This window comes from Solanum verrucosum, unplaced genomic scaffold (genome assembly GCF_900185275.1).
Source record: "Solanum verrucosum unplaced genomic scaffold, falcon-dt-bn FXZP01000189.1, whole genome shotgun sequence".
Taxonomy (NCBI): Eukaryota; Viridiplantae; Streptophyta; class Magnoliopsida; order Solanales; family Solanaceae; genus Solanum; species Solanum verrucosum.
Genome location: NW_026020814.1, coordinates 1772392 through 1789305, shown reverse-complemented (window position 1 = coordinate 1789305; position 16914 = coordinate 1772392). Strand labels below are relative to the sequence as shown.

At 36.1% G+C, this 16914-nt stretch overlaps 2 protein-coding genes across 3 annotated transcripts; one reads left to right on the top strand and one right to left on the bottom strand.

Annotated features, from left to right (window-relative positions):
• The first annotated feature begins 679 nt into the window (after positions 1-679).
• Positions 680-8689, top strand: LOC125813210 (probable transcriptional regulator SLK2). 2 transcript variants are annotated; one of them, XM_049492688.1, is made up of 10 exons: positions 680-765; positions 1821-2891; positions 2977-3108; positions 3446-3494; positions 5254-5468; positions 5554-5622; positions 6201-6301; positions 6864-6957; positions 7116-7185; positions 7334-8689. In XM_049492688.1, exons 2-10 carry the CDS (start codon positions 1953-1955, stop codon positions 8407-8409), a joined length of 2745 nt encoding a protein of 914 aa, XP_049348645.1. In that variant the 5' UTR covers positions 680-765; positions 1821-1952; the 3' UTR covers positions 8410-8689. The 2 variants fall into 2 exon arrangements, with proteins under 2 accessions (XP_049348645.1, XP_049348644.1); XM_049492687.1 differs by having other exon boundaries at positions 1751-2891.
• A 3741-nt stretch (positions 8690-12430) lies between these two features.
• Positions 12431-16447, bottom strand: LOC125813228 (F-box protein At4g00755-like). Its single transcript, XM_049492709.1, has 6 exons — positions 16377-16447; positions 15561-15782; positions 13955-14368; positions 13671-13852; positions 13179-13297; positions 12431-12856 (listed from the first exon to the last, which is right to left on the bottom strand). The coding sequence occupies exons 2-6, from the start codon at positions 15685-15687 to the stop codon at positions 12583-12585; spliced, it is 1116 nt and encodes a 371-aa protein (XP_049348666.1). The 5' UTR covers positions 15688-15782; positions 16377-16447; the 3' UTR covers positions 12431-12582.
• Positions 16448-16914: the final 467 nt, after the last annotated feature.

Genomic DNA, 16914 nt, shown 5'->3' with positions numbered 1-16914 from the left:
GCATGTTATGCAGCATGTGTTACACGAATAACAAACTTTGCTTATAAAATAGCAAAATTGGTATAGATCTTGGATCGTTTTAAATTTAATGATACAATAATCTTAAACCTAAAAGGTGTACAAAGTGTAACAATGAATAATCTCATTTTGTGTAAAGATTAGTTTAAGATGATCAGGTCGCTATTTTTATACATTTCTTTAAAAAAATGTATAAACATTATATATATGCACTTCTAATTTAAACCTTCATAGAATTTTATTTCCCATCAAAATTTAAAGAAAAAAAGGTAAAAATAATAATTTTATTTCTTAAAACAATTAACTATATAAGGAAATTTCTATATACATGTACCAAATTTTAATATTTCTAAGAATCATCAAAAATATTACGATCAAACGGTGGGGATGGTTCCACCTTTAGCTGGCATGACCGTAGAGAATCACTGCCTTAAACGAGACCTACATTGTTAAATCCTCCGTTATAAGATCAACCAACAAAATGACGCCACGCGTCTAATCAACCCTACGGTCTCGTATCACCCACCGTACGATCTAAGCACCGCCTACGTGATCTTATTACAATTGCAACGTGTCCATTATCAACCGGCTACAACCGGTTTTGTAGGGTTAAGTACTGGTCAAGCCGGTCATTTACCTGGACAATTCCCGCTAGGTATAAAATTCGTCATCGAAGTTTTTTCCGATTAATTAGTCCCTAAAATCTATCGCTCTCTCTTTTCTCTCTCTGGTTTTTGCTCTTTCAAGGTTCGTAGCTCTTCCCTTACACTCTAGTTTTTTTTTTGTTTCTTCTCTTTTTTCATTTTAATTTATGTTGCTTTAAACTTTTATTTTTATTTTTTATGTTGGTTGTAATTGTTATTAGCATGATTTTGATGAGCTGCAGAATGAGAAATTCTGTGTTGTTTGTTGTGTTGTTTATCTTATGATGTTAATTTCCAGTGGGGTGAATCTGATGCTGCTAATCAGAAGATGAATTAATGTTATAGCGATGTTTCTTGTGTTGAATTTGTACAAGATGCGAATAATTTTTACTGTTGTACCAAATTTTGGGGGTTGGGTTGATGCTAAAAATGTTTGATTTTTGAGTGTCTGTTTGATTTCACATTTTCCACTGGAGTTTCTAATTAAAGAGTATCTGTGTTTAAGCCAGGAAAAAAAAGAATCTGATTTTTCCTATTTATTTTTAGTTGTTTGTAAGATTAGGGTTTTGATGGATTTTTCTTCCTTTTTTGTCTGTATGACTACAATGACGATGTAGGGTTTCGATTTTGGCTCTCTTATACATGCACTTAAACACTTTTTATGTCGTGTTCTTCACCTGGTTGATACATGGTCTTTGTAGTGGCTCTAGGATTTTCACTTGGGAGGTCCAAAAATTAAAATGTAGTACCATTTCAAGTTTTGAACATGGAATCTCAAGGTAAATTTTGAACCCTCTAAACCAATTAGCCTACCTCTTGTCTTGTGTTCAGGGATTCAAAATCTATATATATATATATATATACCCAAAAAAAGTAAAAAATTACTTTTATATATACAATGTAATTTTTTGCAAAGGGGGTTTGGGTGAAACCCTCCGGACCCCTTAATCTGCCCCTGGTAGCTGCTAGGATAGGAAGTTTTTACTTTTATTCAATGCTTGGTATGTCAAATTGGGTTCTTCATATGTATTATTGTTGTTACTTTTTTCTAAAAAAATGATATGTATGTAGATTTTGTCACTACACAGAACAAAAAGATCTCGTGCTTCATTTGGTTGGCAAGGATAGTAATAAAATTGGATGATTTGATGTTTCCAGATTGCTTGATGAAATTTTGAAGGTTATATACAAAGGCTTAAATTTAGTTCTGCACTCTAGAGCCTGAAATAACATAAGGGCTAAGCACTGGAGAGGTACTTGGATTCCAGCCACCAGGGGATTGTGCCTCCAATGGCGCCTTCTCGTGTGGCTGGAGGGATGGCACATTCTTCTTCAAGTTCTGGTATCTTTTTCCAAGGAGATGGTCAGTCTCAAGTTGCGGGAAATTCTCACTTGACTTCATCTTTTGGGAATTCATCAAATTCACTACCTGGAAATGCACGGTCAAGCTTGGGTCCTCTTTCTGGGGATGTCAGTAATACAGTTTTGAATAGTGTAGCAAGCTCAGGTCCTAGTGTTGGGGCAAGTTCATTGGTTACGGATGCCAATTCAGGACTTTCAGGGGGTCCCAATCTTCAGAGAAGTGCCAGCATTAATACGGAGTCCTACATGCGGCTGCCTGCATCACCGTTGTCATTTTCTTCTAATAACATAAGTGTGTCTGGTTCATCAGTCATGGATGGATCCTCAGTGGCTCAGCAAAGCTCTAACCAAGATCCCAACTCTCAACAACCTCAACATAATCAGCAGCGTCACGGAACTTCTAGTGCCACCTCTTTGCCAACATCTCGAGTTGGGCAGGTTCAGCTGGGTAGCGGTCAAGGTCTTAGGGTTCCAGGATCATTCATCCAGGATCCAGCTGCTTTGTCACAGATGCAAAAGAAACCGCGGCTAGACATCAAGCAAGATGATGTTATGCAGCAGCAAGTTCTGCAACAGTTGTTGCAAAGACAAGATCCCGTGAACATGCAGAACCCCAGTCCTCAGTTACAAGCCTTGGTTCAGCAGCAGAGGCTGAGGCAACAGCAGCAACAACAGCATCAGTTGTTGCAGTATCTTCCACCATTGCAGAGAGCGCAGTTACTGCAGCAACAGCAGCAACTGCAGCTAAGGCAACAAATGCAACAACAAAGCGTGCAGCCTGTATCAGGAATGAAGCGTCCCTCTGATGGTGTCTTGTGTTCTAGACGGTTAATGCAATACTTATATCATCAGCGGCAACGACCTTCTGTGAGTGACTTTGTTTCTCGTTGTGAAGACCCATACAGAACACGTTCATGCATCTCATTTCTGTTTGATTTATCATGTCTTTTAGGATAACTCCATTGCTTACTGGAGAAAGTTTGTCTCTGAGTATTATTCCCCACGGGCAAAGAAGAGATGGTGCTTGTCATTATACGAGAATGTTGGGCATCATTCACTTGGCGTGTTTCCACAGTCAACTATGGTAATGTTTACCATCATGGATATTTTCTTTGATTTAGTTCTTCGTTTCTAGAAGTTAGAAATTGGTCTATCACCACTGCTATTGGTTTGTGCTCTTTTTGTTCAATGTTATGTGCTATGCTGAATGCTTGGTTGAGAGAGAGTAATGTATTATCATATGGTTGGGGTTATAACTTATATCTGTTTATGATTTTGTTCTTGTGATATTGTCCTGCTTGCTTGATATAATATGATGTCTGGTTTTCCATTACTTTAATTCATTTTTTCCTTAAACTTATTCCATAAGCAACATATTCTAATTATTTTTCTTACTCTTCCTTTTTTTTGCGGGGCACCAGGATGCATGGCATTGTGATATTTGTGGCTCAAAATCAGGCAGAGGATTTGGTAAGTGGAAACAGTTGTCAATTAATAGTCTATGATTTGAAGCTGACACATCACTAGGTTATGTCATGTTATAGATACCATCAATTCTATTGCTTGTGTTCTATCAGCTAGTAGCCATTCTTGACATAAGAGTTAAATCACTGTTTATGTAGGAAATACAATTGCTTTACTTTGAACTTGAGAACATTTCCTTAGGGCTGGAGGATGTATGGGGTAGGATTGGTGAATATAACTTGGTCTGCATGGAAGTTAAATTTCAATTTGTATCAGACACTCTATCTACATAATTACACTATATATTGTCTAGTTTCACCTCAGTGGGGGGGCCATAATGATAGTTGATGTGGTCTTTCTTGGATCAAAAGGAACTGTTATGAAACAAAGCTTCACTTTACCCTTTGAAGAAGAAGGGTAGAATTCTTGGAGGAATTGACACTTGGAAACTGCATTAGATGGAACTGTGTAAATATGGCATTAAAGAATGCATATCCCTTGCTAAACCTGAATGTTGCTAGTAGAATATGTAACAGTGCATGTCCCAATTAGAATTTCAATAAATTCCTAACATGGAACTTTAGTGTCAATGTCTCTTGAGCACCAAAAGAAGAAAAAAAAAGGAAGAAAGGTGTAAACCTATATTTGAAATCTTAAGATGCTCATTTATACAGTATGGTCTTGGTGGATTAGTATAAGTGCTAGAAATGTTGGTGGATAGTGCTCTTGAAGTGTTGCTTTAGAATTGTAAATATCGAATATACGAGACGTAATATCTTATATACATTTAAAAATAAAATAAAAGGTCACGGGTGGGTCTCAGTGACTATTTTATTCAAATTGAAAAGGTCTTGAAATAAAGCTAAAACACTAAAATTGAAAAGCAGATTGGTAAAGTGACTTTGCCGACTCTTATCTTATATAATACATTGATCCTTGGCCCATGGGATTGTCCTGTGAATATGCATTGTTGGTCTCTCATCCTTCCTTTGTACCTTTAGTTGTCAGAATATGTGGAAACCGATAATTGTAAAGCCTCTTAAGGCATCTGACTCGGCAACCATGGGACTATGCGGTGAAGAGGAGGAACTAAACAATGAACATAGATGGAAAAACTGATTTATAATTGATAGAAACATTACAGGGGAATTGTGTTACTGATCAGGAGAAGAGAATTAGATATTAGTACACGGTGAAATCAGCGACTAAATCTGATTCTGCAACTTAATTGACATGGTTTCTTACTTCATTTTTGAAAAAAAAAAAAAGACATGTTTTTTACTTGATATATTTCTCTTAATTGCATTTTTTCATCGCTTCTTCATTTAGCTGTTATTTGTGTTTATAGTTACCTTTTCTTGCATTACTTGAGTGTTATCTTTCTTTATCAGCTTTTTTCAATTGCTTTAGTTGCTTGGTGCTTAAAGTCCCCGCAGACATTGATTTTTTTATGCTATCTATTCTTTTTGCTTTGGCTGCTGCCTGTAAACATTATTGGAAGATAGAAGTATGAGCTTCTTAAAGTTTGTGAGAACAACATAGTTATTGTTTATTTAGCTACAGGTGGCAGAACTTTAAAAGAGTGGCAAGCTTGTGTTTGGACATGCATATGAAGGCATGATTTCAAATGATGATTCCAACTGCGATTTGGAATCATGATTTCAAATCCCAAAATTTTCCCAAAAAAAAACATGATTTGAGGTATGATTGCATAGTTATTAAAAACTGATATCTGACTTGCTTCTTTTTTGGTGGTCTTTAACAGAGGCAACTTTCGAAGTTCTTCCCAGGCTGAATGAAATCAAATTTAGCAGTGGTGTCATCGATGAACTCTTGTTTTTGGATTTTCCGCGCGAATGCAGATTTCCCTCAGGGTTAATGATGCTGGAATATGCAAAAGCAGTTCAGGAAAGTGTATATGAACAACTTCGTGTGGTTCGGGAAGGTCGACTCCGAATCATTTTTACCTCTGATTTGAAGGTACCGTAAAAAGTGTCCAGCTGTGACCCATGAGTGCCTAGTTTACTTAATTCATTTATAGCTTTGCTTTTCTGCTTTTCCTCAGATATTGTCGTGGGAATTTTGTGCTCGGCGTCATGAAGAGCTTCTTCCGAGGAGATTAGTTGCACCACAGGTAATGAACTGAATTAAATTTCACTGGTTCTAGCTCTTCTAAGCTTTTTTTTGGTTCTTTCAGTGAACTTTTTGGATCATCCTCAATATGAAGTTGCATTTTAGGGTTTTTAACATTTAATACGTTCACTCATTAAGATAGCCAAGGGTCTATATCTTTTTTTTTCTTTGCCCAGTGTATCCCACGTGCAGGTGTTTGTTTCTCATGTTGAATGTGTATGCGGTTTTGTGGCTTTTTGGAGTAATCAATGTTTAGAGGATTTCTAAATTTTGTTTATATGGCCACCTCCGATTGTTTCTTGAATGGAATCATGCAACTAATATATTGGATATGTGTAATCTGTTCTACTGTTCTGTATCCTGGTGATTTGATTTGACTGGGACAAGCCTGAGTAAAACCCTCTTTGCTGTGGAGGTCCTGGAGATTTTCACTTTGGAATAGAATGAGATGATTCTAATTGACCCGATCCACCAGATGTGCAACGATCCCTTTCAACTTAGTCTTTATGACTCAGCTGACAGCGAATGAAAAGCAATTTCAGTGTTTAGAACTTGCTCTCATAACTTTGTTCTTTGTAGGTAAATCAATTGCTGCAGGTTGCTCAGAAATGCCAAAGTACATTAACAGAAACTGGACCTGATGGAGTTTCTCAGGAGGATTTACAAGCAAACAGCAACATGTGAGTGAAAAGCTACCCATCCCTTCCCCCCTCCTCCCAAACACCCACCCACACCCACAAAAAAGGCTACTTGTCTGATTTTGTTTCACTTTCTCAGTATGTAATTCATTTTGTTTCTCCTATTGTTTTAGCTTGATATCTAGTTCCTGTCTGTCTACTAATTTGTGTATATGATTCCAATTTCTACTGTGAGTGGTGTCTGTTACTGTATTTTGGGCTGTCTCACTTAGATGTACCTCATCCTAAATGATGAACCCATATTAGTATATGCTTTCCAGTGTACGCTTGTAAGGACTTTCTGTTACTGCTAACAACTAAGATAGGCCCCTAAAAAGGAGTTTGTTTGATTTTCAAGTTATAGAGAACCACCTGATGAGGACTTCTTTTGAACTACAAGCTTCCATTATGTCTGTTTTTGTAATACCAGGTGTTCATAGTGGTAAACACATTTCAAACCAGAGAGAATAAACTTCTCGTTAATTTCAGGAGATGTATTGTCTCTTATATCTGACAATTGGTTTGAACTATAATCTCATGTCACATTTTTTATGTTGTGCGTTAGGGTCGTCACGACTGGACGTCAACTTGCCAAGAGTTTGGAGTTACAGTCACTTAATGATTTGGGATTTTCCAAAAGATATGTGAGATGCTTACAGGTATGTTTGGATGAGTATGGGATGGAAAGATAGACTTTTTGGGGAAGAAAACATGAGGACTATAATTTTTCTCGGTCCATGTATAATTAAGTGTTAAGTCTTCGCTTATCTGGCTTTCTAATGTTTTAGTACTTGATTCTTTGACATATGATGTTCAGATCGCTGAGGTCGTGAATAGCATGAAGGATTTGATGGATTTTTGCAGTGAGCATAAAGCTGGTTCCATTGGTAAATAGATTTGTTCCTTTTTATAATTTCGATTGTAGATAAAACTAAAAATATCCGTCCTTCCCCATTATTATCTGTACCATGATAGTGTTTAACTTTTAGCATGTTGAATTCTAAATAAAGGATTACTGTTCTGCTTGTTTTGCAGAGGGCTTAAAGAGTTTCCCGCGACATGATAACACAGCCAAATTTCAGATGCAGAATATCCAGGAAACAGAGCAGCAGGTGGGTAATATTCAGGGTCTGCCAACCGATCGCAGTGCGTTGAACAAGCTTATGGCACTGCACCCTGGGCTTAATAACCAAATCAGCAATAACCAGCACATGGGTGGTCGGGGAGCTTTAAGTGGCTCTGGACAAGCTGCTCTTTCGCTGTCAAACTTCCAAAATTCGCTTATGCGGCAGAATTCAATGAATTCAAATACAAATCCAACCCAACAAGATGCGTCTTCTTCTTTCAATAATTCAAACCACTCTCAATCTTCACTGTTGCAAGGGCCCAATGGTATGCTGCCAGGGACAGTGCAGAACTTACCTGTCAGTGGGTTGTCAAGTACCAATCTGCAGCAACAACAGCAGCAATTACTGAGTAGCGGTTTGCTCTCGCAAAATCAATCTCAATCCTCGCAAGGAAGCCAGGCCCTGCAGCAGCAAATGATCCAGCAGCTCCTCCAGGATATGAACACCAACAACGGTGGGTCTGGAGTTCAACAGCAGTGCCTTTCTGGACAGAGTGGAGGTGGTAGTGCTTCGAGGGAAGGGCTTGCATTTGGCAACAATGGGTCTGGAGTTCAACAGCAGTGCCTTTCAGGACAGAGTGGTAGTGCTTCGAGGGAAGGGCTTGCATTTGGCAACAATGGTTCTATAGCTGCTGCAACATCTTCACATGGGCCGGGGAGCAGTTTAGGACCCACACCGGGTAGAATCTACAGTTTTAAATCAGCATCCAACTGTGAACCCTCTGCATTGGCTGGCAACAGTGTTTTCAGTCAAAAAGCTCCAGATTTGCCCCGAAGTTACAGTTTCAAATCAGCATCCAACTGTGAACCCTCTTCATCGGCTGGCAACAGTGGTTTCAGTCGAAAAGGTCCAGATTTGCCCCCAAGTATGCATGTATCAGATGATGATATTCTTACCCCTGAGATGGTACAAGAATTTGCTGAAAATGGTTTTCTTAGCAGTGATCTTGACAACAATATGAGTTATCCTGGATGGAAGGGTTGACTTGCTTGCTCCTTGGGGGGGTTGGGGGGAGGGGGTTGATGAGAGATAAAAGTACTGCTAATATACCTTTGTACAGGTTGCTTGTGTTAGATTTTTGTTTCCTTATGATTCTCCCCTATTTTCTAGTTTTGAGGCTGTTGTGGTGTTAATCACTTGCACTCTTTAGGTATTCAGCCCTTGTTTCTTTGCTTGTTTACACCTTGAAAGTCATACACAAGTGTAATCTATGGAAAATGTACTGGACAACAACATTATCAACTGCTTACTGATCTTCTGTTCAGTTCATTGTTTGCTCTTTGGTCTGTTGATGTGGGTGTGAACTTCGTAGGGATACCTAAAAACTTCCTTTCAGGCAAATTGATGGAGCGCATGGAAATTGAAAGATTTCTTCAGGAGCCTTGTCTTTTGGCTCTCTCTCTTTCCATTTGCTGTCGCGATTCGCGTGGTATATACCTTTTAACTTAACTGTCTCTACCATCACACATATAAGGATCGATCCAACTCAACTTATGTAAAAATGAAACTATTCGTCATATGAATGTTTCTACTAGATGACCCAAACTATTTTATGCTCATAGGATACTCCTAAACTTCAAAGAAAGAGCTCGTATATAAATTTGATGCACGCATATATCAAAAGTTTTTGTAAAGCTATAGTAATAATGGTATACATGGTCGAGGGGGAGAAGCATGGGTTCACCTGAGTTCACACTCCTCCATCTAAATACGCGCTGATAAGGACAAAATGGCAGGACTTGAGTACATATAGATGAACTCAATAATTTTTTTAATAGATTCAAGTATCTTGGGCCTACAATTTAGGAGAGTAGGGATATCGATGGTGATATCACACATTTATTAATGCGGCGTGGATAAAGTGGATGTGTGACCATACTAAGAGTGATAAGATTAGGAATGAGGATATTCGGGATAAGGTAGAAATGTCCTTTGTGGTGGATAAAATGAGAATAACGCAATTGAGATGGTTTGAACATGTGAATAGGAGATGCGTAGATGCATTAGTAAGGAGGTGGGAGAGGTTGGTTATAGAATGTACGAGGAGAGCTAGATGTAGGCCAAAGAAGTAAGGGGAGAGGTGATAAGACAAGATATGACACAACTTCAAGTTACCGATGACATGACCTTAGATAGAATTGTGTGGAGGACACGTATTAGGATAATAAGTTAGTAGGTAGTGTAGGGTTGTCTTGCTTAGGGTGGTTGGTGGTTACCATTGTACTAGTTGTTTTAGTGTAGTTCTAGTTTTTGATATATAGTATTGTTTGTTCTTGCTTTCAATAATCTGTCTAATATGTTGTTTCTTAATTATCTCACTATTCTATTTTTGTCTTTGCTCCCTTATGGTAGACGTTTCACCTTTTCCTTGTTGCTTACTATCATTTTCTCACTAACTCCTTTTTCACTTGAGACGAGTGTCTTTCGGAAACTATCTCTATATCTCCACGAGGTAATGATAAGGTCATCGTACATTTTACGGCCTCACCAAATCCCACTTGTACATTTTACTAGCCACTAGGTATATTGTTGTTGACAAATTTATTAAATATATTTATAAATTCAAATTATCATTACTATAGCAAAGGAACATAGGAATAGGGCCAAATATCCACAAAAAATAAAATGCAGGCAGTCCAAGTGATGAGAAATACCTGTCTCTATTAACCGTCACACAATGCTTCGAAGAATCCAATTTCTTGATGAGTACGGCAGGAGCGCAGGATGAACTCACGCTCGAGAAATCAGGTATCTTGCATACGTGGACGAGTTGCTCGATATCCGATCGACTGCACATTAAACACAAACACCACCATAAAACATACCAATATGGACAACAACTTACACGGATATGGTTATTATCTGTTGTTTCATAATGTACATATTGTACCGTATTGAGTTATATTATCATAGAGAGTCAAATTCGTATTGAGGAGACTGAAAAGTATCACAACAATCGTATGGTGGATTTGTTCTCGATCTTGAATCATTATGAACTTGTTTTTGATTTGTATTTCAATTCAAGATCCTTTGAGATTGATGTTGAATCTTCGTCTTGATCCCTAGAACTTGTAGGGAAATGCTTGAGTATTTGAGTGCTTCTAGAGAAATCTGCGAGGTTTGATCCATGAGCACTTTGTGGATTCTTGTTAGAATTTCGGTGAGTTTTATGAGTTATGTACACCTCTATTTATAGTTGTAGAATTGAAAAGTTGTGATAAAGACAAACTTCTTTAATGTAATCAGATTCTAGTGATATGGAGATATTTGATTGGTTGAAACATGTGACATATTTTTATTATCCTTTGATTTGGGTACACATGCTATGTCATTTTGACATGTGGCATGATTTTATTGCTTCTTCATTTGACTTAAATATGTCATGTCATTTGACAGGTGACCTCAAATTAGGGCATCTAGAATGAGATGACATACTGAGCTTAGCAATATCAACTCATTATTTGTAGCCCAATTTGACAAACTAACCTAATAAAATTGAGCTTCAATTAAATTCATATTTATTAAACTTAAATAATCAATTTAATTATATTAATCTAAAATATTTATTTGAATTAATATATTCGCATTATTTTTGACATTTCTATCCAATAAATTTTAAATAATTACAAATTATGTATCTTACCTACCGTAAAGAAAATAAGAAGTAATGAGTTACCTTAAAAATTGAGTAACAATATACAAATATTGTATTAGATGTAAAAAGTGTTTACGCCATTATATTGTTCCTTACTGAGATGAACAATTGAGAGAACTGAGCATATCTCTTACATGGGATGTAGTTAACTCTAATCATGAAAAAAAAGGCTTATACTAATCATGGAACAATTTATAATAAAATAGTGAGATCCAACTTATTTACTCTCTGAGTTCAAAATAATTGATATTTTAGGTTTGAGCACTTAAGAAATTCAACTGCTCTTAAAAAAATTAAGTTGTATTTTAACTATAATGCTCTTGATTATGACTTTTTTTTTCCTTTTATGGTTGACATAATTATCATGGGAATATAAGAATGTGTGAAGGACAAATTTGAGAAAAATAATAATCAAATATTTTCTTAATTTTGTAAAGTATCAATTAATTTGAATAAAGCAAAGTAGATCTTTTAAAGGCTAAAATATCAATTATTTTGAATAAAGCAAAGTAGATCTTTTGGTAGCGATTGTTGCAAATGCTACACTCCCCCCCCCCCCTTTTGGGGGGTGGGGGACATGATAACGACATTGATACTTTAGTTCAATAATTTCAATTTTTAAACATATTATACTATAATATTATCATATCAAATCAATTTGGTATATTTCAATAATTTTAGGTTTGATTTCGATAGGTTATGATACAACAAGATGATAATCATAATTTATTCGATTTGATTTATACATATTTTATATAATAAACAATTATGATTTCAACTTTTCAAAAAATGTCGATTAATGGTATCAAACTTAACACTTTACAACAAGTAGAAATATTCAAAAAAAAAAAAACGTAAGCAATTCTCCTGGTTAATCAATTATAAAAAAAAAACATTTCAATTAAAACAGAATAATTAAAATTCCAAAGTCTTTAACGATATTAACGAATCCTCAATTAGATACAAAATGACATTAAATGAGATGTGATATATAATATTGTACTAATGTTATTTTAAATATCTACTAGTAAAAATATAATATATATGAATCATATATATAACTAAATATTTCAATATTTCATATCCTATCTTTCTTTCAATATGTAATTCGATTATTGAAATTCGATCCCTACCGAAACATGTCCTCCCCTACTCCCTATTACTGAGGCACTTCAGGAATAGGAGAGTATTACAAGAATTTATCATTGGCACGAGGCATAGCACTATTATGTTTGTAAGCAACTAAATTACTGTAACTAATTTCTTGAGAGACGTGCAAAGTTCAAAGTGGACGAGTAAAAATGAACGGAGAGAATAGTAATAAAGAAGACAGTAGTTTAGCATTTGGAATGGCAATAGAAAACGAAACTATAGATTATTGAACATGTTTATGACGATATGTGCCTTCCATATGAAACTACAACAGTGATGCCCAAAAGCAAGTCTAGTGATATTATATTTTAACACAGAAACAACTGTTACGGCCTTGAAAGGGACGAAAGCTAGACGTCGTTGTCATCTGAATCATCATCACCCACGCCAGCTCCGGGTCCAAGTAGTGTACTCAGGATCATTTGCTCCCATCCCCTTAAGCTTGCCCTGAACCTATGAAACCGAGGAGGACTACTCGACCCTCCTTCAGTAGATTTGTTACTTGACTCGCACAACAACCTTTCTTTTGGGCAGTACTTCAGACTGCACTTCCCAGATTCATCGAGTATCTCAACATCAAATGCTGACAAGAGTGGTCTTCCAACAACTTGGACGTGCGACACACTATAAAAAGGCAAATTAATAAAAAGTTATCTTACAAACCTCTCAAGTCCTGAGCACCAATAATGGTAGCCGTTTCAGTATCTTAAGGATACATATGTATTCACGATTGAAAATTAATTGATAGTACTATATACCCTGTCTCGTATAGAGTATCTGAAAGTAAACAAATGCAAACATGCCTTGACTCATGATCTTTAAAACCAATGTGACTCATATAGATATACAACAACCTTACGGTAGACTATGGCTGTTGTACTTGATAGCAGGAATTAGAAGTCAATTAGAATTTTGAGGCCGACAAATCATAAGAAGGGGAACTGACCATATATAGTATAGACTATCCAGTTGTTGTTTTTGAACTCTGCCTAAGAGCTCGACTTGTAGGATTCCGCCAATGCAAAGAACAGGTTCTGGCAGCTTAAACTTCTGCAAGATGTTCTCCTGTACCCATAAGAAGCCAAACTTGGCTATTACAAAGTCGAGACACATAAAAGTAGAAATTTTAACCAAAACTTAGCTGCAGCTGAAGTCAGTTTTAAATTGGTTGCTTTCGTCAGCAAATGAAGAAGATTAGTTCATTCATGAGTTGAACACCTACTAGTTTTTTAAAATGGGTGATATACTTCCGACAAAGACATGCTCCGACACAAGTAAGACCAGGAATAATCTTAGTTAGGGAAAATCGTGCAGTACTATGACTTGGGAACTGATTATTATCCCAAAGACAGATGTCAGCCTAGAGTATCCTTTGACCATTTCAGGGGTAAGAACTAATCAGAATAAAGGAAACTGAAATACCGCTACTGTTTATTACCTGAACCAAGGGAAATTCTGGTGAGGTATATGTCCATACAATCTTGTCACAGAAAGATTGGGCTTGAGCAGCTACAGATTCATGTCCGTTGTCACTTTCTACATCTATTTTAACATTAGGATGTCCCACCCGGAATCTCACAGCTTTTGCTGAATAAATGGGAAAGCCAAACTGGAAATACGCTGTCACAAAATCATAATGTTTCTGGTTAATGAAACCATAAACAAATAAGCAGAAGGAACAAATCCAAATCATCATAGAAGATTAGAGTTTTGAGGTGCAACCTTGAAATGGTTGTACATGAATTTCTGAAATCAGGCACAGCTTTGAGATTAATTTATATGTTAGTGTCTCGGGAACTGTAGGATCACTTTGTCCTCCACTTGACCAGTACGAAGCTCTGCGCTCAACACGATCACCTGGTTTTAATGTATTCAGAATGCTTTCTTCAGGATAGTTGTCAGTGCTTGATGCATGAATTGCACCTATTAAGCAGTCTTCCGTCATACAATTGGAAAGGCCGCGTGACAAAAATGCATAAACTCTATGATTCCTCTCCAAGCATAACCACTCTGTAGACTTTTCAGGCAGAGATACCACTGGTACAACCGTGTTTTCAACTTCAATCATATTTCCAACACTTGATATTTCAGGAAATCTCTTTAAACAGAGATGCTTACACAAGTCATTTCCAATCACTGCAAAAGAATTGAATATTTGATATAAAAGGCAGTCAATAAGAAAACACAGAGTCGCATACTATTCCTAAATGAATGATTTAAGAGATCAAAGTAAAAGCAACCCGAATACAAGAATGTCTTGGTCTGAGTAAACATGAGGAACTCTAAGTTCTGACAAAATCCAAAAGAACCAGACAGGTGGAAAATGCACTTAAGAAAAAGAACACAGCCTGGTGCACTAAAGCTCCCGCTATGCACAGGGTCCGGTGAAGGGCCCGACCACAAGGGCCTATTGAAGGCAGCCTCACCTAGTATTTCTGCCAGAGGCTGTTTCCAAGGCTTGAACCCGTGACCTCCTGGTCACATGGCAGCAACTTTACCGGTTACTCCAAGGATTTTAAAAGGGGTTAGAGACTGTTCATATTCCATTGTGATTTCAACATTGTGTACTCTGAACTAATGTGACATTGGAAAGAGAGAAAAAGGAGATAAGGATAGGGAAACCTCGATTTTCTCATTCCATCAAAGAAACTCTTGCATCATATTCTGATCCAAATCTTTTAACAGCACAAGACTAGCAATAAAAATTGACAATGCCACTAAATAAATACCAAAAGAATTAAAATCTCATCAATAGAAATAAGGACATCTCCATCAGGCTATCCATATAGAATAGAAGTAATGGAATGTGAAGAGATGGAAGGAATGGTACTGCGTTTCATATTATAGACAACAACATACCCAATGTAGTCCTACAAAGTAGGTTTTGGGGAGGGTAGAGTGTTACACAAACCTAACCCCTATCTCAGAGGTAGAGGGCTCAAGAAGAAAACAGTCCAAAAAAAGAATAATGGAAGTACAAGAAACAACAGATAGAAACAAAACAGTACTACAACAAATTAATACGATAGTCGAAGTACAAGAAACAACCAATAGTAATAATCAAAGAACAAGAGACTGCATTTCATATTATCATAGCCATTTTCAAGAAGCCCTCTCATGGTCATGTCGTATGTAATATCAAGTGATCGACAGATATAGGAGGATCCAGCGTCCAACAAGTAAAATTAAAGAGAATCGGGAAATCACCAATCCTTCAAATTTATTCAATTTGATCCAAGCTGAAACTAATAAAACTACAGCTAGCACAAATAAGCTAATGAAACAGCAAAGTAGTAGTAAAATGAAGAGCATAAATAGAATAGTTTACCGAATTGACGCCAAGAACTAGACACAGCAGAAACCCGGATAAGATCAGCCGGGTCATCCAAACAACTTAGGATCTTTATAGACATATCAGGTAAAAGGCATTGCACAAAATCCCCACAACCCTCCATTTCTTTTGTTACAAACTTTTTACTTTATTCCCCTAAAACGAAACCTTGTAAAGCTTCAATCTTTATCACTTTCAACGATCAACACGTTCAGTCACCTATCAAAAACCCAACAAGACAAACTTCAAAACCAAATAATTTGAATTAAGAAAAAACACAAATAAGCAAATTTAAGTGTAGAATATAAATCAGTCAAAACATAGTACTCCAGAACATCTTTAAAGTTGAATTCACAATTCCAAACCAAATACGAAAATACAGAAATTTCATCCCTCCTTTTTGTCTAAACTCAGGGTTGATTTAATCTATTTAATTAATTTACCCCTAATGTGGTATCTAAAAGACAGAAATTTCATGTTCTTAAGACAATTGGGTTCAAACAAATACTTCAGACAGCAACAAAAAAGATACTAATAAAGACCCATAATTAAATTAGATGGCATAATCAAAAAAATAAAATGGAATCTGGTGAAACCCAAGTACAATAAAAAGGGTAGTGAAGAAAGGAATAAAAAAACAAACCCCAGGTGAGAGAAAACTTCAATGAGAAAGAGAAAGGAGTTTTTATACAAATTCAAGAATCAAATGTGGTTATTGGATACACAGAACAGCAATTTCAAGATTATTTATATCATACTTTTTTATTTTAAATTTTATTTTTAGGTACAAAAAGAAGGATAAGTAGTAGTTACCTGCTAAATTTGGAGTTTTTCTGAAGCAAAGTGCAGAGTGAGGGAGAAAGAGAGGGCCTAAGAAGATAAACATATGAGGAAAAGGACAAAGATGGGTTTTTATGACATTTCACTCTCACATTTTGTCCTGCACGTGTACACTCAACGCCTTCAACATTACTCCCTCCGTTTCTATTTATATATCATCATTTTTAATTTCACGTACATTAATTAATGCAGTAAGTTTGTTATTCTATCATTATTTAATTTTTTCAAAGTCAACTTTTTAATTAATGAATATAAATTAATTTATTTTGATTAATTACTTTGACCAATTAACATGAAGTATTCATTTAATTTTTCTATATTAATCAAATGTATATTTTCAAGGCTAATAACTCAAAAAAGTAAAATATGAAGAATATTGTAATTTATGCATTGTTTTATGAAATGATAAATATTACTGTATGAACTAACTATTTATAATAAAGATAACATATAAAAAGGAACGGAGGAGGAAGTAATTTACTTTTACTTTATATATACTAATATATACTTA